This window comes from Belonocnema kinseyi, chromosome 6, assembly GCF_010883055.1.
Source record: "Belonocnema kinseyi isolate 2016_QV_RU_SX_M_011 chromosome 6, B_treatae_v1, whole genome shotgun sequence".
NCBI lineage: Eukaryota > Metazoa > Arthropoda > Insecta > Hymenoptera > Cynipidae > Belonocnema > Belonocnema kinseyi.
Window position 1 is genome coordinate 68908595 of NC_046662.1, and position 26375 is coordinate 68934969.

Sequence of the window (26375 nt, forward strand, 5' to 3'; positions counted from 1 at the left end):
ACGTGTTATGAAAATTTTCGTGTAGCAGAACATATTTTTTTGTCATTGATATTATTAAAGTATTTTTTACTTGCTACTTTTCTTTATTATTTATGACCTTTGGGTCGTTTTTTAACGTTTTAAATATTTAAAAACAAAAGGTAGTAAATGCCTCGTTAAATACAATAACAGAGTTGCATTAATTGAAAACTGCGCATTTTACGGAGAATTTTTATTTATTGTTCATTACTTTTAGATATTATAAAAAATTTTAAAATATATTTTTAAAAAAGTATCGAGCCTTTTTTGAAATAAGTGAAATTCAATGCTAAAATTATTCTAAATAATAAATGGTAAATTGAAGTTGAGTTCAACAACTTTTAGTTTGAAGTTGGTTGAGGCTCACCATGTGACTTGATACGACCCTGCCTTGAAATTCTTACCCAAACTTTGGTCACCGAGATCAAAGTGCTTCGATAGCGAAGTGGGTAGAGCGCGCGGTTAGGACACACTAGTTTAGGTGGTTTAGGTAGGGAGAGTTCAATTCTCGGCAAGTGCGATTTTCCAAAGCGTCTAGGCGTACGATTACATGCATAAGCAACAGTGTGCGCGAATTACGTACTTCAATCATTTAAAAAATGAAGATTGTATAACAATAATTTCGAAAATAATTTTTTTTAGAAATAGTGTTCAGTTGAAGCACTAGTCTATTGATCCGATACTACATATTCTTATATTAAGAAAATATATTCTTGAGATGTATCAGAAATGATTTCTTGGTAGTAAACTATGTTCTGCATTTTAATATATCTCTATTTGAAGTAACACAATAAAGTTTTAGAATAATAAAATGCGATATTCTATCTGAGAATACATTTTCTCAGATTAAGAAAATGTACGCTTGTTCCAAGCATGCGGTAGCAAGTACTTATTTATTTGGAACACACTCATATTCTATCGTCCTTATTCGTACCTGTGATTGACTTGAATCAAGTAATATTTTCTTGATTCGAGAATAATTTTTTTCAGTATATGTATTTTGATCCAATGAATCCGAATCTGAGGTCAAAATAGAACCTTTCACGGTTGGCTTTCGATATAACCTCAAAAAACGTATTTTTGAGTACATGATGGTGAAACATGGTTTTATTATAGATTTCAAGCTGCTGTATGCATATATAGTATCAGTTCAGTGATAAAACTAGAAAATCTGGAACATAACCTTAAAACAAACTTGTCTAAGTAGTGCTTTGCTTTTATATATAGTCCTGCATACCACTGACTTTCGATGGAAGAACAGCTATTTGTTCTTATTATAACGCACTCTTTTGGATTCGAACGATCTTCGTAGAATCATTTTTCTTTTGTTCTGAGGCAAATCTTTTTTTAACATCCAACAGTTGTCCGCCATCATATTTTCATCCCATCTGCCTTGATATCTTTGTTCCATCACTTTGATATCTAGGAGGAACATTTCGCCCTGTTCGTAACTGTAGTCCGCAAGGTTTTCAGGGAAGTATTTAACATGAGAATCCATGAAATGTAACTTCAAACTCACGAAACATTGCAATTTTTTTAAACTATCGGCCATTCTCAAGGCCTGTTTTTTCCTTTCTGGGCTTTTAACATTTCCGATGAATTGTTTAACGACGTTTTTGTGATCAAGCCATGTTTTTTTCTCAGTTAAAGTCATTTTAGTAACAAAAAACTTCATCTTTCAAGAGTTTTTGAATTTGAGGTGCATCAAATATTCCTTCTTTTAACTTAGAATTGGACAATTGGGGAGACTGAGGCACTATATACTGAAAACATTGCCCTACTTTATTTAGTGCTTTTACAAATTGGTTTTTTAGACCCAACTCGATGTGTACCATGGCGGACTGAAAGAACCGAATGGAGCCTCCACAAAGTACCCCTAAATACCCCATTGGGTCCCCATTCGGTTCCTTTTTAAAAACTAAAAAAAAACAGCAAAATCAAATGTTAAATTGTTGAAATTCGGATTCTACGTTAAAATTTGCATTGGAAACTCACGAAATAATCGCAATACTTTTTCTTGCAGCGTTAAACACTTTAAAAAATAAAAAACCTGTCATTTACATGGGCTGAAGGCGCCATCTAGTGCATCTTCTTTTAATAGCAGTTAATAAGCGTTCCGTCGGTAACTTTAAGAATTATGAATTTTGTAGTATTACGATTACTCTGTGAGTTTCTAGTAGAAAATTCATAAAATCCGAATTTTAACAACTGAAAAGTTGATCTTGCTGTTTTTTTTTTTTTTAGTTTTTTAAAAAGGAACCGAATGGGGTCTTTACGGGTACTTTGTAGAGGCTCTTTCCGGTTCCTTGGGTCCGTCAGGGTAGAGGCAGAAGAAGGACTTTTGATGGCTCCACTAATGACTCATTAAGCAGATTGTTGTAATACTAACAGAATTTTTTTTGAGGTTATGTCGAAGCAAATCATATCTCACTGCCATACATCAGTTAAACAACTAATATGGCTCTATTTTTGGAATCAGCGGCTTGAACCCCCCTGCTTAAAATATCGGATAGAACCCGGTAAGAACCCGGTTAGAAGTGGGTTCTAACTGGCCATAACCAGTCTATAACAGGATTTTGTCCCCTGGTTGCCACCGGTACCTGACGGGCATCAATCCGGTATGCTGGAATATTTGTACCCGATTCTTAACCGGTTCTTCACCGGCGCCTATCCGAATTTCATCCCCAGGATCTACCCGTCACCTAACCGGTTCTGAACAGTCCTAACCGAATTCTACTTATAATTTGGGAACAGAAATTAAATATTGTCAGACTAAAGTTATTTTTTAACTGGTCTCTAACCGGTTAATAAAAGAAACTTGATACTGGTGTATACTTTAACCGGTTCTAACCGGGTACTATCCGGCGGTCGAAAAGAGGAATTAAATATTTTCAAAGACCAAAGTTAGGTTCTTACGAGGCTCTAGCCTCGTAATATTCCTAACTGGGCATAGCCGGTCTCTAACAGGATTTTTTCCCGGGGCTGTAACTGGTTCCTAACCGGTATCAATCCGGTATACTGGAATATTTGTACACGATTATTAACAGGTACCTTCCACCGGCACCTATCCCAATTTCATCCCCAGGATTTTTCCGTCACCTAACCAGTTCTGAGCTGGGTCCTCATAATATTTCTAACCGGGTTTAACCGGTCTCTAACCCGATTTTGTCTCCGGGTTGCAACCGGCACCTAACCGCTTTCTATCCGGCATCCTGTAATATTTCTACATGATTCCTAACCGGTTCTTCACCGGCCCCTACACGAATTTCATCCCCGGGTTGTAAACATCACCTAACCGGTTTGTAACTGGGTCCTCATAATATTCCCATGCGGTTATTAACCGAACCTAACCGGTCTCTATCTGGATTTTGTCTCCAGTTGTAACGGACACCTAACAGGTTTTTAACCAGTATCCTGCAATATTTCTGCCCAATTCTTAACTGCCCCTAATACGAATTTCATCCCCGGATTGTAACCGTCACCTATCTGGTTGGTAACCAGGTCCTCATAATATTCCTACCCGGTTCTTAACCGTTCCTAACCAATCATTCACCTTATTTTGTCAACGGGTTGTAACTGGCCCATAACTAGTTTCTATCCGGCACCATGTAATATTTATACCCGATTCCTTACCGATTATTTACCGGTCCAGATCCGAATTTCGTCCCCTGGTTGTAACTGTCACCTAACCGTTTTATAACTGGGTCCTCAAAATATTCATACCCGGTTCTTAACTGATCTCTTACCGGATTTTGTCCCTGCTTTGTAAACGGCACCACACTAGTATCAAGTGTCTTTTAGAAATCAGTTAGAGACCAGTTAGAAGCTAACTTTGGTCTGACAATATTTAATTTTTCTTTTCGATCGCCGGATAGAACCCGGTTAGGGCCGGATAAAGTACACACCAGTATCAAGTGTCTTTTAGGAACCGGTTAGAGACCAGTTAGAAACTAACTTCAGCCTTTGACAATATTTAATTTCTGTTCCCAAATTGTGGGTAGAATCCGGTTAGGACTGATTAGAACACACACCAGTATTATCAGGGGTGTTAGTTGAAATTTGCCGATTTTTTCAATAAAAATTACACTTAATCCTCAAGGGAATCTCAAAATTTTTTTATTCAAAGTATTGACTATTGGATTCTACACATTTTGCCCATCTTTCAAGCAAATCATGGATACCATTTCAAAAAAACTTTTTCTCTTTCGAGGCGAACCATTCGACGAGCCATTTTTCGACTTCTTCAAAATTGGCGAAGCGCTGCTCTGCGAGTGAGTGTCCCATCGATGCGAAAAGGTAATAGTCGGGCAGGACGAGGTCTGGAGAGTACGGTGGGTACGATAGTATTTCCCAATTCAATGCTTTTAATGTGTTCTTCACCACCTTAGCAATATGAGACGGTGCGTTGTCATGTTGTAGGATAACTTTGTCATGTCTTCGGGCCCATTCCGGCCGTTTTTCGATAAATGCATTATTCAAATTGATAATTTGTTGTCGGTAGCGGTCCGTATTCACCGTTTTACCAGGTTGTAATAACTCGAAGTACACCACACTGGTCCCATCAAACACAGTGCATTGTCAAATGGCTAAGGCGATTTCGCCTTGAAGTCGATGGGCCGACCTCACTAGGTGAAAGCCATGATTTTTTCCACTTCTCGGGTTCTCGAAATAAATTCATTTTTCGTCCCCCGTGACCAGAAAAGATTTTCTTTCAAACCGTTCAAGCAGCAATTCACAAATGGTTTTTCAATTTTTCATTTGTCTATCGTTCAGTTGGTGTGGTATCCATTTTCCATACTTATGGATTTTTCCAATGGCTTTTAAACGTTGGGAAATTGCTCCTCGGGTCACATTTAGTATTTGTGCCAATTCTTGTAGCGATTGGGTTGGGTCTTCATCCAGTAACGCCTGCAATCCCTCGTCTTTGAACTTTTTCGCTGCACCAGGATGTTGATTGTCTGTTAAATCGAAATCTCCACTTTTGAATGAAAGAAACCATGTCTCACATGTTCTAATCACAGGAACATGTTCACCATAAATTTCTACCAGCAATCGATGAGCTTCAACGGCTTTTTTCTTTTAAAGAAATAAGAAAAGCAACGAATGCTGCAAATACGATTTACTTGGAACGAAACTCGACATATTCACTGAGGTAAACAACTATGATGCTATTATTTTGGCAGAATGGAATTGTGTATTTTTCAAGATTATTGTCCATAGAAAAATATGACATAGATGCCAAATCATAGAAATGTATACATATCTCTAGCGACACTTATGAGTAAAACCGGCAAACTTCAACTAACACCCCTGGTAAGTGAATTTTAGGAACCGGTTAGAGACCAGTTAGAATTTAGCTTCGGTCTTGGACAATATTTAATTTCTGTTTTCGATCGCCGGGTAGAACCCGGTTAGAACCGTTTAGAACACACACCATTTTTTAAATGCCTTTTCGGAATCGGTTAGAGACCAGTGGAAACCGAACTTTGGTCTTTGACAGTACTTAATTTTTCTTTTCGATCGCCCAATAGAACCCGGTTAGGACCGGTTAAAGTAGACACCAGTAAAAAGTGTCTTTTAGTAACCGGTCAGAGACCAGTTAGAAAATAACTTCAGTCTGAGAATATTTAATTTCGGTTCCCAAATTCACCGTAAAACCCGGTTAGGACTGCTTAGAACACACACCAGTGCCAAGTGCCTTTTAGGAATCGGTCTAACGATATTTAATTTCTGTTTTCTATGGCAGGATAAAACCTCGTAGGGACCAATTAGAACACACACCAGTGTCAAGTGCCTTTTACGAACCGGTTAGAGACCAGTTAAAAGCTAACTTTGATCTTTGACAATATTTAATTTATGTTTTTGATCGCCGGATAGAACACGGTTATGACCGGTTAAAGTACACACCAGTATCAAGTACCTTTTAGGAACCGGTTAGAGACCAGTTAGAAACTAACTTCACCCTTTGACAATATTTAATTTCAGTTCCCAAATTTAGGGCAGAACCCGGTCAGGACCGGTCAGAATACACACCAGTGCCAAGTGCCTTTTAGGAACCGGTTAGAGTCCAATAAGAACCTAACTTTGGTCTTTGAAAATATTAAATTCCTCTTTTCGATCGCCGGATAGAATCCGGTTAGGACGGGTTCAAGAACACACCAGTATCAATTATCTTTTAGGAACCGGTTAGAAACCAGTTATAAAATAACTTAGGTTTGACAATATTTCATTTCTGTTCCCAAATTCCGGGTAGAGCCCGGTTAGGACTGGTTAGAAGATTTTTACAACTTATTTTCTGTTACTATTTCCCATATAAGGACTGTTTATGACCCGGCTATATTCCATATATTGAAATTGAGACCAGTTAAGATCCGATGAGAGACGGTTGGAAACCAAATTGGTTTCTACTCATTCCCTATCTGGTTTCTAAATAGTTGTTATCTGATATGTTAAGCAGGGCCCGTAACAAAACATGTTTCTCCATCATATACTCCAAAGTACGTTTTTTTGACGTTGTGTCGCAAACCAATCATGAAAGGTTCTATTTTGACCTCAGATTCTGTTTCAGCGGATCAAAATACATGGGAATACATGTGTCTCGTCAAAAGTACCAGACTCTTTTTTTGTGTAGCTGTGTAATCTTTCGCTGTTAAATTAAAACTTGCAAATTAACCAATAAATTACTGCTTCGCACCACTGCTTCCAACAATTACTTCGCTTCCCACGGAAAATAGGTATTTTTAATGACAAACAATCAGATTTGAAAAATTGCAAATTTTTCAACAATTTAAGTTTTTCGTTTTTGTTAGCGTTTTCTAACGAAATTAAACGTTTTTCAACCAAAATCATCATCAATATTCCGAATAGCAACATTTTTAGGTTATGTTAGCTATTTTCACCAGAAATGGGAATTTTTAATAACCACTTATCAGATTTTATATATTATAAATTTTAAAAGAATTTACGTTTGTCAGTTTTGTAAACGTTTTTTACCACAAATTTGCATTTTAATTAAGAATCCTCATCAAGATTGTAAATTTTTCACAGTCTTAGGTTATGTCAGGGATTTTCACCGAAAACTGGTATTTTTAATAACAAACCATGAAGATCGTCAAGGTTCCGAATTTCTCACTATTTTAGGATATTTAAGCGTTTACCGGCAGAAATGGGTATTTTTTATAGCAAGCCATCAGATTTACAATTTCAGAAGTTTTTCAACAATTAATGCTTTTCGGTTTTCTTAGAATTTCACACTGAAAATTTTGATTATCAAACAAAAATCTTGATATAGATCAAAAAATATTTAAATTTTTTAGCAGTTTTTTAAGCTAACATTTCGAAGAAGGTTTGAAATTCTGAGAAATTTTCTTTTGTTATGTAACAAAAATCACTAGAATTAAATCTCATGTTTTTTTATGAAATACTAAAATTGAAAAGCTGAAAATGTTAGTGTTTTGTTTATTGCAATGAAAATCAAAATTTTAAAATAATTTTAGATTACCATGGTGGTTTAAATAAAAAATTGGTATTTTAAAACAAAAATCATCGTAATCTGAACAAGATTTAGAATCTTTTAACAATTTTAATTTTATATAATTTAACATTTTTCATAGAAAATTTGTATTTTTTAACAAAAATCATTGTTATCTCATCACGATTTTGAATCTTTTAATAATTCAGGATTATGTCAGTCTTTTTCCTTAAACCATTGATATTTTAATACAAAACAATTATATTTTAAAGAAGATTCACAGCTTTGAACAATTTGAGGTATAGTTAGTTTTTAGAGCGCAAATCGGTCTTATTAATAAAAAATCATCACATTTCAAAATAAATTACAAATTTGTCTACAATTGTGAGTTCAGCTCTTAACACAGCAATATACAGAACTTTCAGTAAAATAGACCCTTTTCTAAATCCTGCTTTTCCTACCAGAACAATGCCGCTATTCGTACAGAAATATGTGTACTTTTTTCGATTTTAATGAAAAATACCTAACTTTTTTAAAAATAATTTTTAATTCTTTATAGCAAAAAAGATGCTACAGTGATATTCAGGGATGCTGCAGCTTTAAATATGACAGGGGCAGGATATGTATGGATCGTTACTGAACAAGCATTAGAGACTCCTAATGCACCAGAAGGTCTACTTGGATTAAAATTAATTAATGCTACGGATGAAAAAACTCATATTAAAGACAGTCTGTGAGTAAGAACTTTTGTTTCATTTTCGAAATTATATTGAAGTCAACAGTACGTACCCTATCCCCCTTTTCCCCTATTTCTCTGAATGTCCTCTAACATCCCAATATCTCAATTTTGGTTCATGTTGATCCATTTTTTTTTTTTTGAAGTTGCGAATAATTTTTTTAGGATTTATAAGAAAGTCACGCCCGAATGGAAGTTTCGTCCTCAGTTTCAACTTCTTTGAACGTAAGCGTTATTCAATGTAAGGTTAAAATATTAAAAACCGTAGTTTCGACTTCTTTCACCTTCAACGCCACAAAGTTACAAAGTTGATCTTACTGATTTAACCTTCATTTTAACTTCAAACCATGTTGTCCCATTTCACCTTCTCTTTCAACGTGGTGATTGTTTTCAGGAGAGTCACTCAATTGTAATAAATTTAATTTTCAATACACCCTTTACCCGCGCGCGCGCGTGTGTGGGGGGGGGTGGTGAAAACAAGGTGTTCTTTTCATCTTGTGACATAAAAATATCTCAAGAAATATCCATACAAACAAAAAATGTCCATGGCGAGAACTTTGTATTTTCGAGTGTGAGAAACAAATCCGCAACAATTTACCCTATAACCCACTCTCTCAGGCCGGTAGGGGAGGGGATAACTTTAGAGCTTAAAATTGAAACTAACGTTTTTGATTGCAGATTCAGATTCTCCATTAAAAAATAAGTAATAATTTATTTGAAAAAATACTTGTATAAAAGTACTACAATCATGAAAATATTCGTAATTTTCTAAATTGTTATGTATTGTATTTGAAAATTTTAAAAATAAAAAAATAAATATATTAAAAAGAATAAAAAAAACAGCTAGTTGAAACAGAAGATGAAATGGGATAACATGGTTTGAAGTTAAACTGAGGGTTAAATCAGTAAGATCAACTATGTCAGTTTGCGGCGTTGAAAGCGAAAGAAATCGAAACTACGATTTTCAATAGTTCCACCTTGCATTTAATAACGCTTACGCTTTAAGAATTTGAAACTGACGACGAAACTTCGATTTACTTCATAAGGGCGATAAATGTATGTATTTCATTATCTAGTTTAGCAGGATGGAATATCCCCGTGCTGCCGCGCCGGAGACCCGTGTTTGATTTCCACCAGCTTTATATTTTAATCGCATTTTTCTGTTTCAGCTTGTAATATAATACTGCGGAATGTATATAACATTTGCGGTTTTAACTTGAAGTTTCCCGTGTAAAATGCATGGGGAAAAATCACTTTTTTGAGTTTTTGAAATAATTTTTTAGGGTTTGAAAAAATGTGATAGGAAAGTATAGAAGCCTGTAGAGAATTATCCAACGAAGAATTTAATGTATCAGAAACATGGATTAGACACCCCTACACACCCAAACGAGTACCTAAAAACTACCCTTAAAACAAAAAATGTTCATTCTTCATAAAATCGACCTTTTGAGCACTGCATTCCGGCCTTTTTGTACTTAAAATTATTAATATTGGTCTAGTGGAATATTTAATATCCTTAATCAATTAATTTTTAATTATTAAACAAATGGAATTTGTTTAAATAATTTGTTTCCAACAAAAATTTATCTTAAAATTATTACTATTAGTCTACTAGAATATTTAATAACATTAAATCATTAATTTTCAATTGTTTAAACTAATGGAATATTTTTAAATATTTTTTTAATGCGTTTTTCCCTGATAATTATTACTATCGGTCTAGTAAAAAATATTTATAAACATTAGTTCATTAATTTTTAATTATTTAAACACATTGAATTTGTTTTAAATAAATTCCTTTCGAATTTAAAAAAAATTAAAATGTCTACTGTGGGTCTAGTGGACTATTTATCAGTAGAAATTAATTTGATAATAATTAATTTATCATTAATATTTAAGTAATAATTTGTATGAAAAAAAAATCAAACATTGTTGATATATATTCTACTGAAGAAATATTAATAATTTTTAATACAAAAATTATTAAATCAAATTCCATTTGTTTAAACAGTGGAAAATTAACGAATTAATGTTAATAAATATTCCGCTAGACCAATAGTAATAATTTTAAGGACATTTTTTTGAAAAAAATTGTTAAAACAAATGACAGTTGTTTAAACAATATAAAATTATTTAACTAATGTTATTAAATATTCCACTAGAACAATATTAAACAATTTTAGGGGGGAAACGAATTTTCGAAGAAAAAAATATTTAAACAAATTCCATTTGTTAAAATAATTAAGAATTAATTAACCAATTATGTTAAATATTCCACTAGACCAATATTTTTAATTCTGGGTAAAAAAATACGAGAATATAGTGCTCAAAAGGTAGATTTCATGAGGAATTGACATTTTTGGTTTTAAGGGTGGTTTTAAGGTATTCGCGGAGGTGTGTTAGGGGTGTCAAACTTATATGTCGGATACATGAAATTCTTTGTTGGATAATTTTCTACAGTCCCCCATACTTTTACGTCACATTTATTCAAACCCTAAAAAATTATTTTAAAAACTAAAAAGTGATTTACCCCATGCATTTTACATGGGAAACTTCAACGCAAAACCGGCACCTGTTAAAATCAAAAAATAAAAAAAATAAAAAATTAGGGAATTTCTTTTTTCAGATTTGGAAAAAATTGGGGGGGTCGTAGCCCACTAGCGTGCAAAAAAATTTTGCCATGCATTTTTGGACCACCCTAATGTTACACATTAGTGGATTTTGGTGGAAATTATTAGTATTTTTAATAAAAAATTATTAGATTGCCAAGAATTTTTACCATTTTTCAACAACTTCAAGGTCTACAAGCTTGAAAAATTTGAAATTTCAATACTGTTTTTTGTCAGAAATAGAAATTTTAATTAAAAAATCATTAGGCTTTTGAAGAAGTTTCATAAGTTTTCAACAATTTTAGGTTACGTTGTTGTTGCATATCGAAAATTAATATTTTTAAACGAAAATAGTCATAAATTAAATATTAGTGTAGAATCATTTTAAAAATTTCATTATGTTAGTGTTTTTCGTCGGACCTTTGAATTTTGAATTAAATAAATCATTAGATATTTAAGAAGAATTAATTATTGCATACAGTTATAGTTAAGCTAGCAGTTTTCGCTGGAAATTTCAATAATGATTTCAAAGAATGTTTACAATTTTGAAACAGTTTTAGGTTATGTTAAATTTTTTAGCGCAAATCGATTATTTTAAACAAAAATAAATAAATGAAAAGAACATTTAGAATTTGGAACCATTTTTGTTGTATCATTTTAGTGTTTTTCGTTAAAAATTTGCTATTTCATTTAATCTAATTTAATTCAAGTATAAATTAATTTTAAAAACCTTAGGTTATGCTTACTTTTTGAAAATAGTATTAACAACTTTAAACAATTTGTTGTTATACAGTATGTTAGTGTTTTCGTAAAAAATTTATATTGTTATTTAAAAAACCTTAAATTTCAAAAAATATTAAAAATATCTGAACATAAGCACGTGATGTCAGCGTTTCGGGCCGTAAATCGGTTATTTAAAAAAAAAACTTTGACTACATAAACTATAATTGTACTTTTTATCCATTTTAGGTTATGGTAATGTATTTTCTTTTATTTCGGTTCTCTTATTTTATATATTAAAATACAAAAATTATTGTATTAATTAATAGCAATTTCATATTTAAATTTAAAAATTTCGTAAGACTAAACAAAACATAGATAGCCCGTTTAGCGAGCGTGTTTAATTTATTGTTTAGTAAAATTTGTGGTACTTTATAAAAGTGTAACATTAACTAATTTTTGGCAAATATGCTGGTATTATTAACAAACAAAAATGTACACTCTCTTTGAATCCTATTTTTCGATAAAAATTCCCCTGATATCTCTAAAGTTCATTTTTTTTTAATTCAATTAGAATATATATATTTTTCTTTTATTAGTCATTCCAATTGAAATCTTATTCGAAACTGCATTGTTTTCTTTTATCAAAAGTTACGTCCTCGTATCAGCCCTTCGAGATATGAACGAAACGGAAACTATAACTGAAGCCCCACATGATTGTGATAATTCTGGATCTATTTGGGAAACTGGAAAAATTCTCTTTGAGTAAGTTCATTATACATAAAATAAAAATTATTTATTTATTATCATTTTTATTAGTATTTTTTGTCGCTAAGAAAATAATATTAATATTTTAAAGGAATCTGTTATTACTACGAATTAGATATTATTTTTAATATTATAAAATGTTCCAATGATTCCCCCATACGTTCTAATTTGAAATTTTACACAATATGAAGGTCAAAGATCACATTGGAAAATATTTTTTGCAGCAATTACTATGGTTGGATAAGTTTTTGATATTTAATCATTCCGTTACTCATTTTTAATTGTTTAAACAATTATATTTCAGCAATTTTATTTTTTTCTGCTAAAGAAAAATGATATCAAAGTAGTTTAACTTTTCATCAAGTAGTTGAATTTGCAACCAAAAAAGGTGCTAATTTTAAATAAAAAACCAGTTAATTCAACATAAAAAAAAGAATTTTCAACAGAAAATATATGCATTTTTAATTATAAAAAATCATTTTCAAACAACAAAAGCGAATTATCTACAAAAGACACTGATTTTCACCCGAATAGTCGACATTTCAACTAAAATAGATCAATCTTCATCAAAACGGAAATATTTAAATTTACAGTTTGGGAAAAATTAATTTTTGGCTAAATCGTTAAATTTTCTAATAAAAAGATATACCTTTAACAAATAAAAAGAATAAGAGGATTAAAATGATACATTCTCTACCAAAAATACGATTTTTCAACAAAATAATTAAACTTTCATCCTAAAATAAATTTTGAACAAAATAGCTCAACTTTCAATGAAGCTGATGCAATGCATGTTCCGTAAAAACTATGCTAACGCTGAATAAAAGACAGTATAATTAAAAAAAATTAACTTTTACCAAATGATTAATTTTCTACCAACAGCAACAAATTATTTACATTTTCAGTGAATATAATTAGTTTTTTTTAAGTAGGAAAATTAATATCCTACGGAAGAAGATTTTTCGATCAAATAAATAAACATAATTTTCAAACAAATAGTTAAATTTTAAACTGAAAAAAAAATTTTAATTAAAACGGAACAGTTCAATTTTCAATTTACACAAATTTTTTAAATATTTCAATCTTAACCGAAATTCATTCAGAGGTCAAAGCGGAATGATCAAATGTTTCGTAATAAAATTATAATTAGTTTTTTATTATAGAAAAAATATTGCATGCCTAAAGAATTTAAATTCCAGTTACGTAAGGCGCCAAGTCCTTGAAAATGGAGCAACAGGAAGAGTTGCTTTTGATGACAATGGAGACAGGATTTTTGCCGAATATGATATTGTTAATATACAGAGTAATAATCAGAAAGTCTCAGTTGGACAATATTTCTACCACGCTGTAAGTGATTTAAAAAAAAGCCACAATAATTTAATATCTGATTTTTTTAGCAGAAGGTTTTAAAGTCAGGCTTTAATTAAATATTCTTTCTTGCTTTGATTTTTTTCAAATGAAATTTTATCTTTTTTTTACAATAATATCTTAATTATTAGAATGCGAGCAAAATGAAATTGAAAATTGATGAAACCAGTATAATCTGGCCTGGACATCTTAAAACTAAACCGGAAGGTTTTATGATACCAACTCACTTAAAAGTTTTAACAATTGAGGAAAAACCATTTGTATATGTTCGAGCTGCACCTGACAATGAATGTCAAGCTGATGAAATTCCTTGTCCACATTTCAATGCAGAAGAAAGCAAAGGCGAGTTTAATTTTTTTAATTTAAGAAAAGTAAATTAGATTAAAATAAAATTTTTAATCCAAATGGCCAAATTTAGATAGCCACCATAAAATGTTCTTATTGCAATTTGAAAAAAGATTTTTAAAATTTTCTAACAATAAAAGAAAAAAATTTGTTTTTTTAGACAAAACTAAAAAAGAGGAATGAAAAATTAAAAAGCAGTCAACGAGACCCCCTAAATTATCTCGTTTTTATTTCCACTTTTTTATTTTAGTCCAAAAAAATAAATTTCTACATTCTCATCCTTATGAGAAGGTATTGGTTTTATGTAAAATGTAACTTTATCGGTTTTCATCAAATCTCCACCTTTTTTAGACCCCCTCAGTAAAAAGAACGATTTTTACGAAGATGTCTGTCGGTCTGCCTGTAGTTTGTAATCTTTAGTCTCTTGTCTGCAGTCTGAAGTCTGCAGTCTGTATCGTGTAGGGCCAATAACTTTCGAAAGATTAATCAGATTGGATTCCGCTTTGCCACACTTTTTTGAAGACCTAAAAAGAAGGAACGAGGTTGTAAATCATCTATTTGGGATGAAAATTCAAAAAGTGAGAACATTTTTAGAATATTTGTGACCATATTTTTTCAAGAATAGAAAATTCTATGTACGGTTATTCATAGTGCTCGGAAACTCGAACAATTGTTCATTATGACTTTTTTCGATGAAAAGAATATTATCAGAGTTATAGCATTTTCAAAATCCAAAACAAAAAAGTAAAATCAACATTTTATGTAAAACAACGAATTAAGTGAAAAAGTTAAGAGAACAAAAACAAGGATTTTTCAAAGCCCTACAAGATTATCATAATAACTTTTTGAATATTGTCGAAAAGTTAAAAATTCAAATTTTGGTTATTCACAAACATAATACAAAATAAAAAATTTCATTTTGTGGTCACACTATGCAAGATACGAAAAAATGAATTAAATAAACTTGCGCGCCCTAAACAGATCTACAAATTAGTCATCAATCACTTTTTGATAGGAAGCGTAGTTTTTCTTTTTAGTCGTGTGAAACATTAAAAATTAAAAACTTACATGTTTTGACTAACGACACAAAAAATGAAAAAAAAAACAATGAGACCCGCAGTTTTTTCATAAAAAAACAACATTAAAAATAAAAAAATTAAATTTCTGGACAAACGACACAAGCTATGAAAATAATAAATAGACAAAAGTTGCTCTTCCAAAAAATAGTGAAAACTCTTTCAAATTTGTCATAAATAATCTTTGATAGGATACGCAATTTTCGTTTTAATCATAAAAAATAACATTTAAAATAAAAAATAAATTTTTGTTTTTTTTGAAAAAAGACACAATATACGAACTAAAATTAACAGACAAAAGTTTTTCACCCAAAAAAGTTCAAAAAATTTGTTAATAATCATTTATAGATAGGATGCGTACATTTTCTTCCAATCGTAAAAAAATAAGATTAAAAATTTAAAAATTTAAGTTTTGGAAAACGACACAAAAGACGAAAAAAATTAGAAGACAAAATTCAATGTTGTTTAACCAAACAAAATCTACAATTTTTTTATAAACTCTGGTTATAAAAATATATTAAAAATAAAAAAATACACTTTTTGGAAAAAGGACAAGATACAATAACATTTCATTTAACAATATTTTGCACCTAAATTATATCTACATTAAAAATAAACAAATTAGTTTATGGAAAAACGGCACAAGCAATAAAATGTTTAATAATAAATTTTATTTTAATGGAATGCGCATTTTTTTAATAATAAAGATAAGACAATGAAAATACTTTTGTTTCAATACTAATGCATATTATGAATGGTAATGCTATACATATTCTTAGGTGGCTAAAAATTAAATTTAATAAATATTGTATACATTTGACATAATAGAGTTGAACAGAGTGTAGAAAAGTTCGCACTTTCGGGGAAATTGAGTTTGAAGCATGAAATGCGTGATGAGAATGTGTTCTTGAAACTGAAGGAGCTTTTACGAAAGAGAATTCACAATCACCAAATAACAGTTGTGGATGCTTTGACCTTTAATTTTAAAAGGCTTGCTCACAAATGTGGGGTAAATATAAATACCGAGCGCAACGCGCGAGAACCAACAGTCGCTCGCCCTAGGCACGCTCAAACTTACGAGTGGAGCGAGCCGCGCACCCAGAGCGCGATGTAAATGTGCCCGCGCCACGGGAAGATTACTTTCTATTTTTTTAAATTTTTACCTTTTTTCAATTTGCAATAAGAACATTTTATGGCGGTTGTCCAAATTTGGCCATTGGATTCTTAGTTTTATTTTCAAAAATTTTGCACATTAGTTTAATTTTTTTCAAATATTTTGAATGCAATCATTCACTTTTGGAATACAATAGACTCTCACCAAGTTCCACTCAAGTTCCAATTACCTCTAAATTCGCTAAGCGCCCAATGGATTTCAGAGATATTTCCCGCCAAGCCTTAGGGGTGTGGCTTAAACAAGCGGGCGCTTATTGAGGGTCTCGGTCCTACTGGTCTATTGTGTTAGAAAAAAACTATAAATAATTTTTTAACGTTCTTTAATGATGATTTTTTCTTTCAGATCATCGAATGTATTGTTGCAAAGGATATTGCATGGACTTGTTGAAAGCATTATCAAAATCTATCAACTTCACCTATAGTCTTGCATTATCTCCAGACGGACTTTTTGGAAGTTATGCTGTTAAAAATAGTTCAAGTATGACTCATAATTACAAAAAATATATATTTTTTTTAGAATTATTTGTTCCGAATTCACAATATTTAACTTTCTAAATTTCACTTTGAAATCGTTTAAATATGACAAGATTATATTAAGGCTATATACCTCTGACGCGATTCCTACGTTGCCAATATTGTTTTCCATTAGTTCACGAATTGAGGTATCGAATTGAAAAATGGGAAAATGTTGCAAAAATACATTATTTTTAGGAATTAAGAATCGCAATTAAGGCCATATATTACTTAACCGATTCCTACCTTAACGACATATTTTCTACAACAACTCTCCTTTACACGAAAAAACAACGAAATTAATTCAATTCAATTAATTTTTTGTAGTCGTTTTAATTAATTTCCATAATTTTAAACTTGATATCCCAAGTGGTGAGGACGTGAATTATTCCAAAAAAATGTCGGTAGAGTAGGAATCGGATGGTTATTACATAGCCTTAAGGTAAGAATTAAAATTAAGATAATTGAAAAAAAATTGCAGTGGGAGGCAAAAAAGAATGGACTGGTCTAATAGGTGAAATAGTAAATGAACGTGCAGATATGATTGTGGCTCCTCTAACAATAAATCCAGAACGTGCTGAATTTATAGAGTTTAGTAAACCCTTCAAGTATCAAGGAATCACAATTCTGGAAAAGAAGGTAAAATTAAAATTCATTAAAATTATTATTCATCATTATTATAGTTATTCATTATACATTATTCATTAAAAATTAATTAAAATCCATCAATTATTTTTACAAATTTGTTAGTATATAACAAAAATCGGGACTACTATAGGTTATGAAATTCTTCAAATTCATGGAATATCAACAAAAATCTGAAAAAAGTCAGGGAATTTTTAACTCGTTTCATTTCAGTTTACCGCAAAGTACGTAAGGCGGTTTTCTGTCATTTTCACTCACCCCCCCCCCCCCCCCCCCCCCCCTCCACTCCCACAAAATCTTACGAAGATATTATAAACTAAGGAAATAAACATACATAAACTTTTCGTTAATTAGGTAAACGTGTAAACTTAATTGAGTTGAATTTATAAAATAAAATGAATCCATAACAAGTGAACCTTCAAAAAATTGTCTTTTTGTTTAAAAATCAAATTTTTGGTTGAAAAATGAACATTTTTGTTAAAAATCCGCTTATCTTGGTTGAAAATACAACTATTATTCATAAAAAATTCAAATATTTGGTTGACAGATCAATTATTACATTTTTCGATGAGAAGTCATTTTTTGGTTTGAAAATTTAAACAATTATTTGAAAGTGCATCTTTTTTATTAAAAATTATTTTCTCTAGTTAATATTTTAAAATTTTAGTGTAAAAACTTGTTGAAAACTTTTTTATTTTCTAGAAAATTCATTGTTATATTACAAATTAATTTTTTAACTGAAAATTTAACTAATTTTCATTTGGTTGAAAATAATTCTTTTTAGTTGAAAATTCAACTATTTGTTTAAAACTAAACTTTTTCTAGCAAACTCATCTTTTAGCTTGAAAATTAAAAATTGTGGATGAACACTTTTTTCTTGGTAGTTCAACATTTTTCTGTTTGTAAAAAATGTTACTACTTTGTTGAAAATTCTGACTTTTAATTGTTGAGAATTTTATTCGTTATCTAAAAATTAAAATATTTTACTTTTAGTTGAAAATTTACCTTTTTAGTTAAAAATTCGTCTTTTTTCGTATAAAATTATTAATCTTCTTGGTGAAAAAATCAACTTTTTAAATGAAAATCTAACTCTCCGCTTAAAAATTAATTTTTGTTGTTGAAGAATCATCATTTTTGTTGAAAATTCATTTCCTGACGGAAAAATTTAATTGTTTGGTTTAAAATGTATGTCTTTTGTTAAAAATTCACTGTGTTTGGTAGAAAATTGATTATTTCTTTAGTTGCAAATTTAACTGTCACATTGAACATTCTTTTTCTTTTATTAAAAATTAAGTTTGTTAGCTAAAAATCTAACTGTTCTATGTTTAGTTGAAAATAATGTCTTTAGCTGAAATTCAACTATTTCGTTGAAAAAATCAACTTTTTCAGGAAATTCGTCTTTTGGCTTGCTAATTAAAAATTGCGACTGGAAATTTTTATTTTTAGAAACTGGGAAGTTCTTCTTTTTGGTTTGAAAATTAATCTGGTTTGGTAAATGATCAACCAGTTTGTTAAAAATTATTATGTTTTGGTGCAATTGAACTGCTTTTGATAGAAAATTAATTTTTTTTACTTTAGAAACATAAACTATCACATTTTTTGTTAAAAATTTAATTTGGGCTTGATGATTGATCTCATGAGCGGAAAGTTGAATTATTTTATCAAAATTTTATTTTTTGTTATACATTCCTCTTTTTTGATAGAAAATACATCTCCTTGGTTGAAAACTTATATTTTTCGTTGCAAGGTGAACTATTTACATGAAAAATCTTCTAGCGTGTCAATTTGGATTTGCCCATGTGGCTTGACTATTTTTTTAGTAAATATTTTATTTCCCCATCCCTCCTCCTACGTCATGCTTGGATAACCCTTTATAAAATCTTGTATGACTGTTTTCACTAAAAGACTTTAAAATAAATTTAAAGAGAAACATTTTTTATTTACATTATTTATCTCATAAATGTAAATAAAAGTCAAGGAAAGATAAGAAATTACGAAACTGGATTTTGTTTAAACCCTGAAAAACTTATTTCAATTTGAAATAACTAAATATGAGATTATCAATCAAAGTAGCTTTTCCATTTAATTATGGAACTGTTTATCAATTTATATTGCATACTTTGACGAATAGATATTTGTTTAAAAAATCCTAAGGCCATATCAACATTACCTTACTTATATTCTCTCGTAAGAACACATGTCCTCGATATCACATTTTGCGTGGACGTTAATCATTGTGAAAGAAATGCTGGTAAGGTAGAAATCTGGTAAATGGTAAATGGCCTTATTTAAATTTTTATTTTAGCCATCAAGATCTTCAACTTTGGTATCCTTCTTGCAACCCTTCAGCAATACTCTCTGGATTTTAGTCATGGTGTCCGTACATGTTGTGGCTTTAGTTCTTTATCTTTTGGATCGATTTTCGCCATTTGGGAGATTTAAATTAGCAAATACTGATGGCACTGAAGAAGATGCTCTGAATTTATCAAGTGCCATTTGGTTTGCCTGGGGAGTTCTACTAAACAGTGGAATTGGAGAAGGTGGAGATATTTGATTTAAAATTAAAAAACTAAAAGTAGACTTTTCACAGAAAATTATTTAAGTGCACTTATTTTCAAAAATTATTTTTGAAAGGTACACCACGCAGTTTTTCTGCCCGAGTTTTGGGAATGGTTTGGGCAGGATTTGCAATGATTATTGTGGCTTCGTATACTGCCAATTTGGCAGCTTTCCTCGTGTTGGAACGTCCTAAAACAAAATTGAGTGGAATCAACGATGCAAGAGTAAGTTATAAAAAAAAATATATTTATATCGAAATTAAAAAAACTTTCCTAATCCCTCTAAGTATATAAATTAATAAGACATGATTAAACTTATAGACATTAAAGTTTAATTCTGTGTTCAATTCAAATACAACATCAACAGTCGAAGTAACAATATTAGGCCACCGCACGAATACAACACCCTGTCGGCAACCGCATGGCCAATATTACTATTTGCCACCGCATGACGATTACATCAACGGGCGCTCTGAAGACCCAATTATTACACTAAAATACGATATAATTTCACAATAAAATTTCTATATCCCACAATATAAAAATGGCGGGGCTTACTGCAGTTCAGTAGTTCAGTTTTAGGTGAATAAAAGAAATTGTTTCAGAAAGAAGAGATTAAAAGCAGATGTCATTAATATGCCCTCTAACAATAGCGTCTTTTCTTTCGAAACTTTTCCAGAAATTGTTATGCTTGCATTTTTTTCTAATAACTCTAAAGAAATCTAGGGAACCTCTTCACACTTTCTACTAATAAAAATACATCAGGAAAAAATAGCAAAAGATCAAAGTTTAAAAAATAGGCAGACAGAAGAATTTACAAATGGTCGGTTTGATTTTTTTAAATGTATTTTTATCATTTGAATAATTTCATACGTTCACAGCATTTTTTATTGTCAGCTAAAAAAATAGTGTTACAAAATGTAAATTAAAAAAATTATTGTTAACAAAAGTATTAAAATTATGAAAAGATAGCTATTTTTTAAAGTATGCAATTTGCTAATATGTAAAAATGATACATGGAAGAAACAAGACCATAAAACCAAAAATAGCATACTTTTCTCTGATTGAAGGTTTACTTATTTCATTGCTTGTTTTAAAAGTTTAAAAAATTATTTATAGTTTGAAAAAATTCCTATTTATTTTCTAATTAAATGCGAAGTAAATCACTTAACAAGTCTATTATTTAGTTTACAATTTAATTATTTTGTTAAAAATTTAATAATTTTGTTCAAAATACACCCTTTTGGGTCAAAACTTAAACTATATTTGCAGAAAATTAAACTTTTTTTAAGAATATGTTTTGTTAAACACTCATAATGCCGGTTTGAAAATTCAACTGATTTGTAGTAAATTTCTATTTGTGGCTTCAAAATTCATCAATTTGTTAAAAATCTTATTTGTTTTGAACGAAAAAATCTTTTTTAGTTGAAAATTCAACTACTTTATTGCAAATTCGTATTTTTGGTAAATTAGAATATTTCAGATTTAGAATTAAATTTTTTAAGCAAAATATGAACTATTATATTTTTGGTTGCTAATTCCTCTTTTTTTGAAAATTTATCTATTTAATTAAAAGTTCAACTAATTTATTAAAAATTCGTGCATTTGGTGGAAAATTCATCTCTTTGATTTAAAATGTACATTTTTGGTTTAAACATTCGTCTTTCTGGATTGAAATTTCAACTACTTTAGTAGCACATTTTACTATTTTCTGAATTTAAAATTTTTTGTTACAAATCTATATTTACGGGGTGAAAATTAAATTTTTTTGTATCAAATTAGTTTGTTAAAAGCCACCTATTCAGGTAGAAATTTCATCTATTTCGTATATAAATGCAACTGTTTAGCTGATAATTCACATTTTCTGGTTGAAAATGCAATTGCTTTGTAGAAAATTGTTCTTTTTTATTTGAAAATTCAATAGCGTGGTTGAAAAAGCAACTATTATGGTGGAAAATTTATCTCCTTTTCAGAATTCATCTTCCTGGGTTAAAAGTTTTATTACTTGGTTAAAATATTAATTATTTTGTTGACAATTTGTCTTCTTGTGTTGAAAAAATTTATATTTTTTGTCGAAAAATCAATTATTTGGTTTCTAATTAATTCTTTATTAAAAATTCATATCCTTTGGGTAAAAATCCTGGAACTAAATTTTTTTCTCACCTGAAAAGTCAGTAGTTTGTTTGAAAAATCAACTATTTGATTGAAAATTCGTCTTTTTTTAATGCATTGGACTGTTTTTGAATTAAAATTATAATATTTTTTGTTCTACATCCTCGCAGAGAATTATTGGGGTAGATTTGCGTCTATTCAGGGCATTCTCTAGACTCTAGATCGTCTAATCTAGACCACCTTTTGGGACCCTAATCAAATGCTATCTAGCCCGCCAGGAATAGCACATTTTCTAAGCGTCTCATCCACATTTTTTTACATTTCCAAATAGAACGAAGGCGTTTAAAAGTATCAAAAATTTAATCTGAATTTTTAAAACCCTTAATCTTTGTCTTCATCATCTACAGTCAGCATTTCGGGTCCTAATCGAGTGCTAGCTAGCCTATAAGGTCCAACCATTTTTTTAAGTTTAAGTGGCTAACACTAGATCAGCCTGTCCAGACTAACGATTGACCGTACAAAGATTTTTCGTTGATAATTCACCTTTTATGGTTGAAAATTCAAATAATTAAAAAAAAAACAATTTCTTGGTTGAAGATTTATTATTTTAGTTTAAAATCTATTTATTTAGTTACAAATCAATCTATTTTATCGTAAATTACATTTTTTATAATATTATAAACTTGAAGTGTTTTAATCAGAATTTAATATTACTATCTACTCTAATTTTATTTCAAAGAATGTAATCCCCTCTTTTCGTGAAAAATCTATTTTCAAAGTGTCTTATTTTTTTTATGTTTTAAATATCTGTTTGTGAATCTTAAAAAATAAATCGGAACCTTTTAATAAGAGAAAAGAGGAAGAAATTGTGTCAAAATTTTCGATTTTAGTTTTTTTTTAAGTTTTTTTCTTTGAATAAGTCTACTACAATTAATTAATGGGGAAAAAGAAAATTAGGAAAAAGAGGGGACTGTGATCGTTACAGTTCGCAATTGAAAGCTTTTGAAATTGCGATTTAAAAATCTAGCTTTATTTTAAACAATCAGTTTTTAAATCGCATAAATTTTAATAAATAACACAAAAAACAAAATTAGTTTCCCCATTAATTGTCCATATCGCAAAATATAAAAGCCTGATTTAAAACAGAAAAATGTGGGACACTTGAAATAGATGTCCAGCTGTAATTTGTAATGATCAAGGAGATAAAGGCGGATTTGGTCAGCCTGTGACCTGGCCAAACCCCCATGTGTACGGAAATGTTTTATTCGAATAACGAGAGTTGCAAACATTCAGGCTATAATTTATAGCTTTTGGCATCACGAGACTCATCATTTACCATCAAAATGTGATTTATGAGGCAACACTATAATTCATCATTGTATTTCAACAGCTGAGAAACACGATGGAAAATTTAACATGTGCCACAGTCAAAGGATCTGCAGTTGATATGTACTTTAGGAGGCAAGTTGAACTTTCTAACATGTACAGAACAATGGAAGCTAATAATTATAATACTGCTGAAGATGCCATTCATGATGTTAAAATTGGGTAAGTTTTTTAAAAAATTTATATTCAATTTTTGCCGTTTTAAACTATAAACCTCCTTATCTGTTGGTACCATCCTTTTTAATAATAATAACAAAATAAAAACGATCAAAGTTTATAGAATTTTTAACAATATCACCAGATAAGTCACTAGCATTCTTGATGCACACTTAAATTCAGACCTCAAAGAATTTAAAATGATTTAAAGACTTCAAAAGGATTACAACATTTCAAAGAAAAAAAAGTAATACTCAAAAAAAAAAGAAATAATTAATTTAAAAGTAAAGCAAAAAGGAACATAGTTTCAAAGGGAAGCTATAAAGCTAAAGAATTTATAAGAATTTAAAAAAAAATCAATAACGTTTAAAAGAAATTAGAAGGATTTAAAAGAGGTGCAATGAATTAACAAAAATTAATAGTAATTTATAATTATTCAAACAATTCAAATAATATTGAAAATAATTTAAAGAATTCTAAAGAATTTGAATAATTCCTATTCAACCGAATTCACAAAATTCAGAGAATTCACAGGAGCTTGAAGAATTTAAATATATTCAAAAAATTTACAGGAATTTCAAGAATTCTCAGTAATTTGAAAAATACACAGGGATATGAACAATGTTCAAACAATCATTCAAATGTAGGTATTCTTAAGATTCTAAGCATTCTCAGAAGTTGAAACAATTCGCAAAAACTAAGAAACTATAAAGAATTTGAAGATTTATGTATTTTTCAATTTAATAACATTTTTTTAAAATTCAGAAAAATGCAAAAGAGTGAAAAATATCAAAGTATTCTCAAGAATAAGAAGCCAAAGGGAATTAAGAAAGTTACAGATAATTCAAAGGATACAAAAGTATTAAAAGAATTTAAAGAATTTAAGTAACTCTAAGTATTAAATATAATTCAAATTAATATCTTATAGATTAATCGAATTTAAAACATTGCATAATAATGTAAAGAATACAAAATATTGTAAAGAATTTTAAAAATTGAAAGTAAACCAAACAAGATACAGAGTAACTGAAATAATGCAAAATAATTAAAAACAATAAATAAGAATTCTAATAATTCAAAGTATTTGAATATTTGTAAATAATTCAAAAAAATTCACAGAATTCATGATTTTTCAGAAAATTAAGTTGTTTTTAAAAGAATTAAAAAAAGAAGGATTAAAAAGAATTTTTTAAAATTAAAGATTGCAAAAGAATACCTGAGAATTTAAAAGAATTTAAAGAAGCTAAAGGAATTTACAAGAATTTCAACGAATTTAAAAGTTACAAAAGACTTGGAATAGTTTAAATAATTTACATAATCCACCGAATTCAAAGAATTGAAAAATATATAACGAATTCAAGATAATTGAAAAGAATTTAAAATGTTAGAAATATTTTAGATAATATGCTGAGTAATTCAAATCATGCAAAATAATTTGAATAATGAAAAAGAATTTAAATAGTCCAAAGGAGTCAAGGAATTTCAATAAATTTAAGAGAAATAAACGCATGCAAGAAAATTCTAAAACTTAAAAATTCACAAGAATTTTAACGATTCGTAAGAATTGAAAGAATTCACAAGGATTCAAATATTTTAAAGAATTCAAAGAAAATGTTAAGGATTTCATCGAATTCTAAATAATTCGAAGAATTCAAAAGACTTTAAATCAATTTAAAAGAGTCCAACAAATTCCACATATTTCAAAAATCCAAAGTTTATGCAAACTAATTTAAGTAATGCAAAAATAATTGAAAATTTGATGATTTTTTTGTTACTTCCAAAATATGCATACAATATTTAATTTGTCGACCCCAATAGTTAAGAGAATTCTGATTTGGTTTTTCCAAACTGAAAAACTTCGAAAAATTTGAAATAAAGAAAGTTAAGTGATGATTTTCAAAACTTCAATCATTCAAATTTAATGCCTTCATTCAAAATTTTCTGTTTTCCAATATACCCTGAAACACATTTTTAATACTCTTCAAAATATAATAATTACTTTTATTTAACAATTTTGTTCATAAATTAAAGTATAAGAGGTAGGAATTAAAATTTGTTTTTAATTTTATTTAAAATTATTTTATAAAATAAAAATAATCTACTGTTTATAGGAAGCTGATGGCGTTTATCTGGGACAGTTCTCGATTGGAGTTTGAGGCAGCTCAAGATTGTGATTTGGTGACTGCTGGAGAATTGTTTGGAAGGTCCGGCTATGGTATTGGCTTACAAAAAGGGTCTCCATGGGCAGATTATGTGACTTTAAACATATTAGATTTCCATGAAAGTAAGAATTTATTTTTTTAAATGAAAAATATAAAATTAGTTTATCAATTTTTCCTTCAGTTTCATTAATCAACAATTAATAAAACAATTACAATAACAGGTGGCTTCATGGAAGGTCTCGATTTAAAATGGATTATGCAAGGGTACCACACGCAATGCGATATTGTTGAAAAAACACCAAATACCCTCGGTTTAAAAAATATGGCAGGTGTTTTCATATTAGTACTAGCTGGTATCTTTGGTGGTATATGTCTCATAATCATAGAAATGTCTTATAAAAAACATCAAATAAAGAAACAGAAGAAACTCGAAATAGCCAGACATGCAGCTGATAAATGGAGAGGACAAATAGAGGTAATAAAATATTAATTAAGTTATAACAAACCACAAATTTTTATATTCTGTCAAATTAATTTCAAAGCTTAAAAATGTAAAACT

The 26375-nt window shown here is 29.6% G+C and overlaps 1 protein-coding gene across 1 annotated transcript in view; it reads left to right on the forward strand.

Annotated features, from left to right (window-relative positions):
- Window positions 1-26375, forward strand: part of LOC117175005 (glutamate [NMDA] receptor subunit 1) — a 53299-nt gene that overhangs the window by 21077 nt on the left and 5847 nt on the right. The window contains exons 6-16 of the mRNA XM_033364496.1: window positions 8049-8222; window positions 12206-12319; window positions 13522-13669; window positions 13822-14032; window positions 16628-16762; window positions 17279-17436; window positions 19748-19982; window positions 20077-20225; window positions 23503-23660; window positions 25766-25938; window positions 26038-26291. Coding sequence (XP_033220387.1) covers window positions 8049-8222; window positions 12206-12319; window positions 13522-13669; window positions 13822-14032; window positions 16628-16762; window positions 17279-17436; window positions 19748-19982; window positions 20077-20225; window positions 23503-23660; window positions 25766-25938; window positions 26038-26291 — 1909 coding nt within the window. The remainder of the gene's footprint in view (window positions 1-8048; window positions 8223-12205; window positions 12320-13521; window positions 13670-13821; window positions 14033-16627; window positions 16763-17278; window positions 17437-19747; window positions 19983-20076; window positions 20226-23502; window positions 23661-25765; window positions 25939-26037; window positions 26292-26375) is intronic.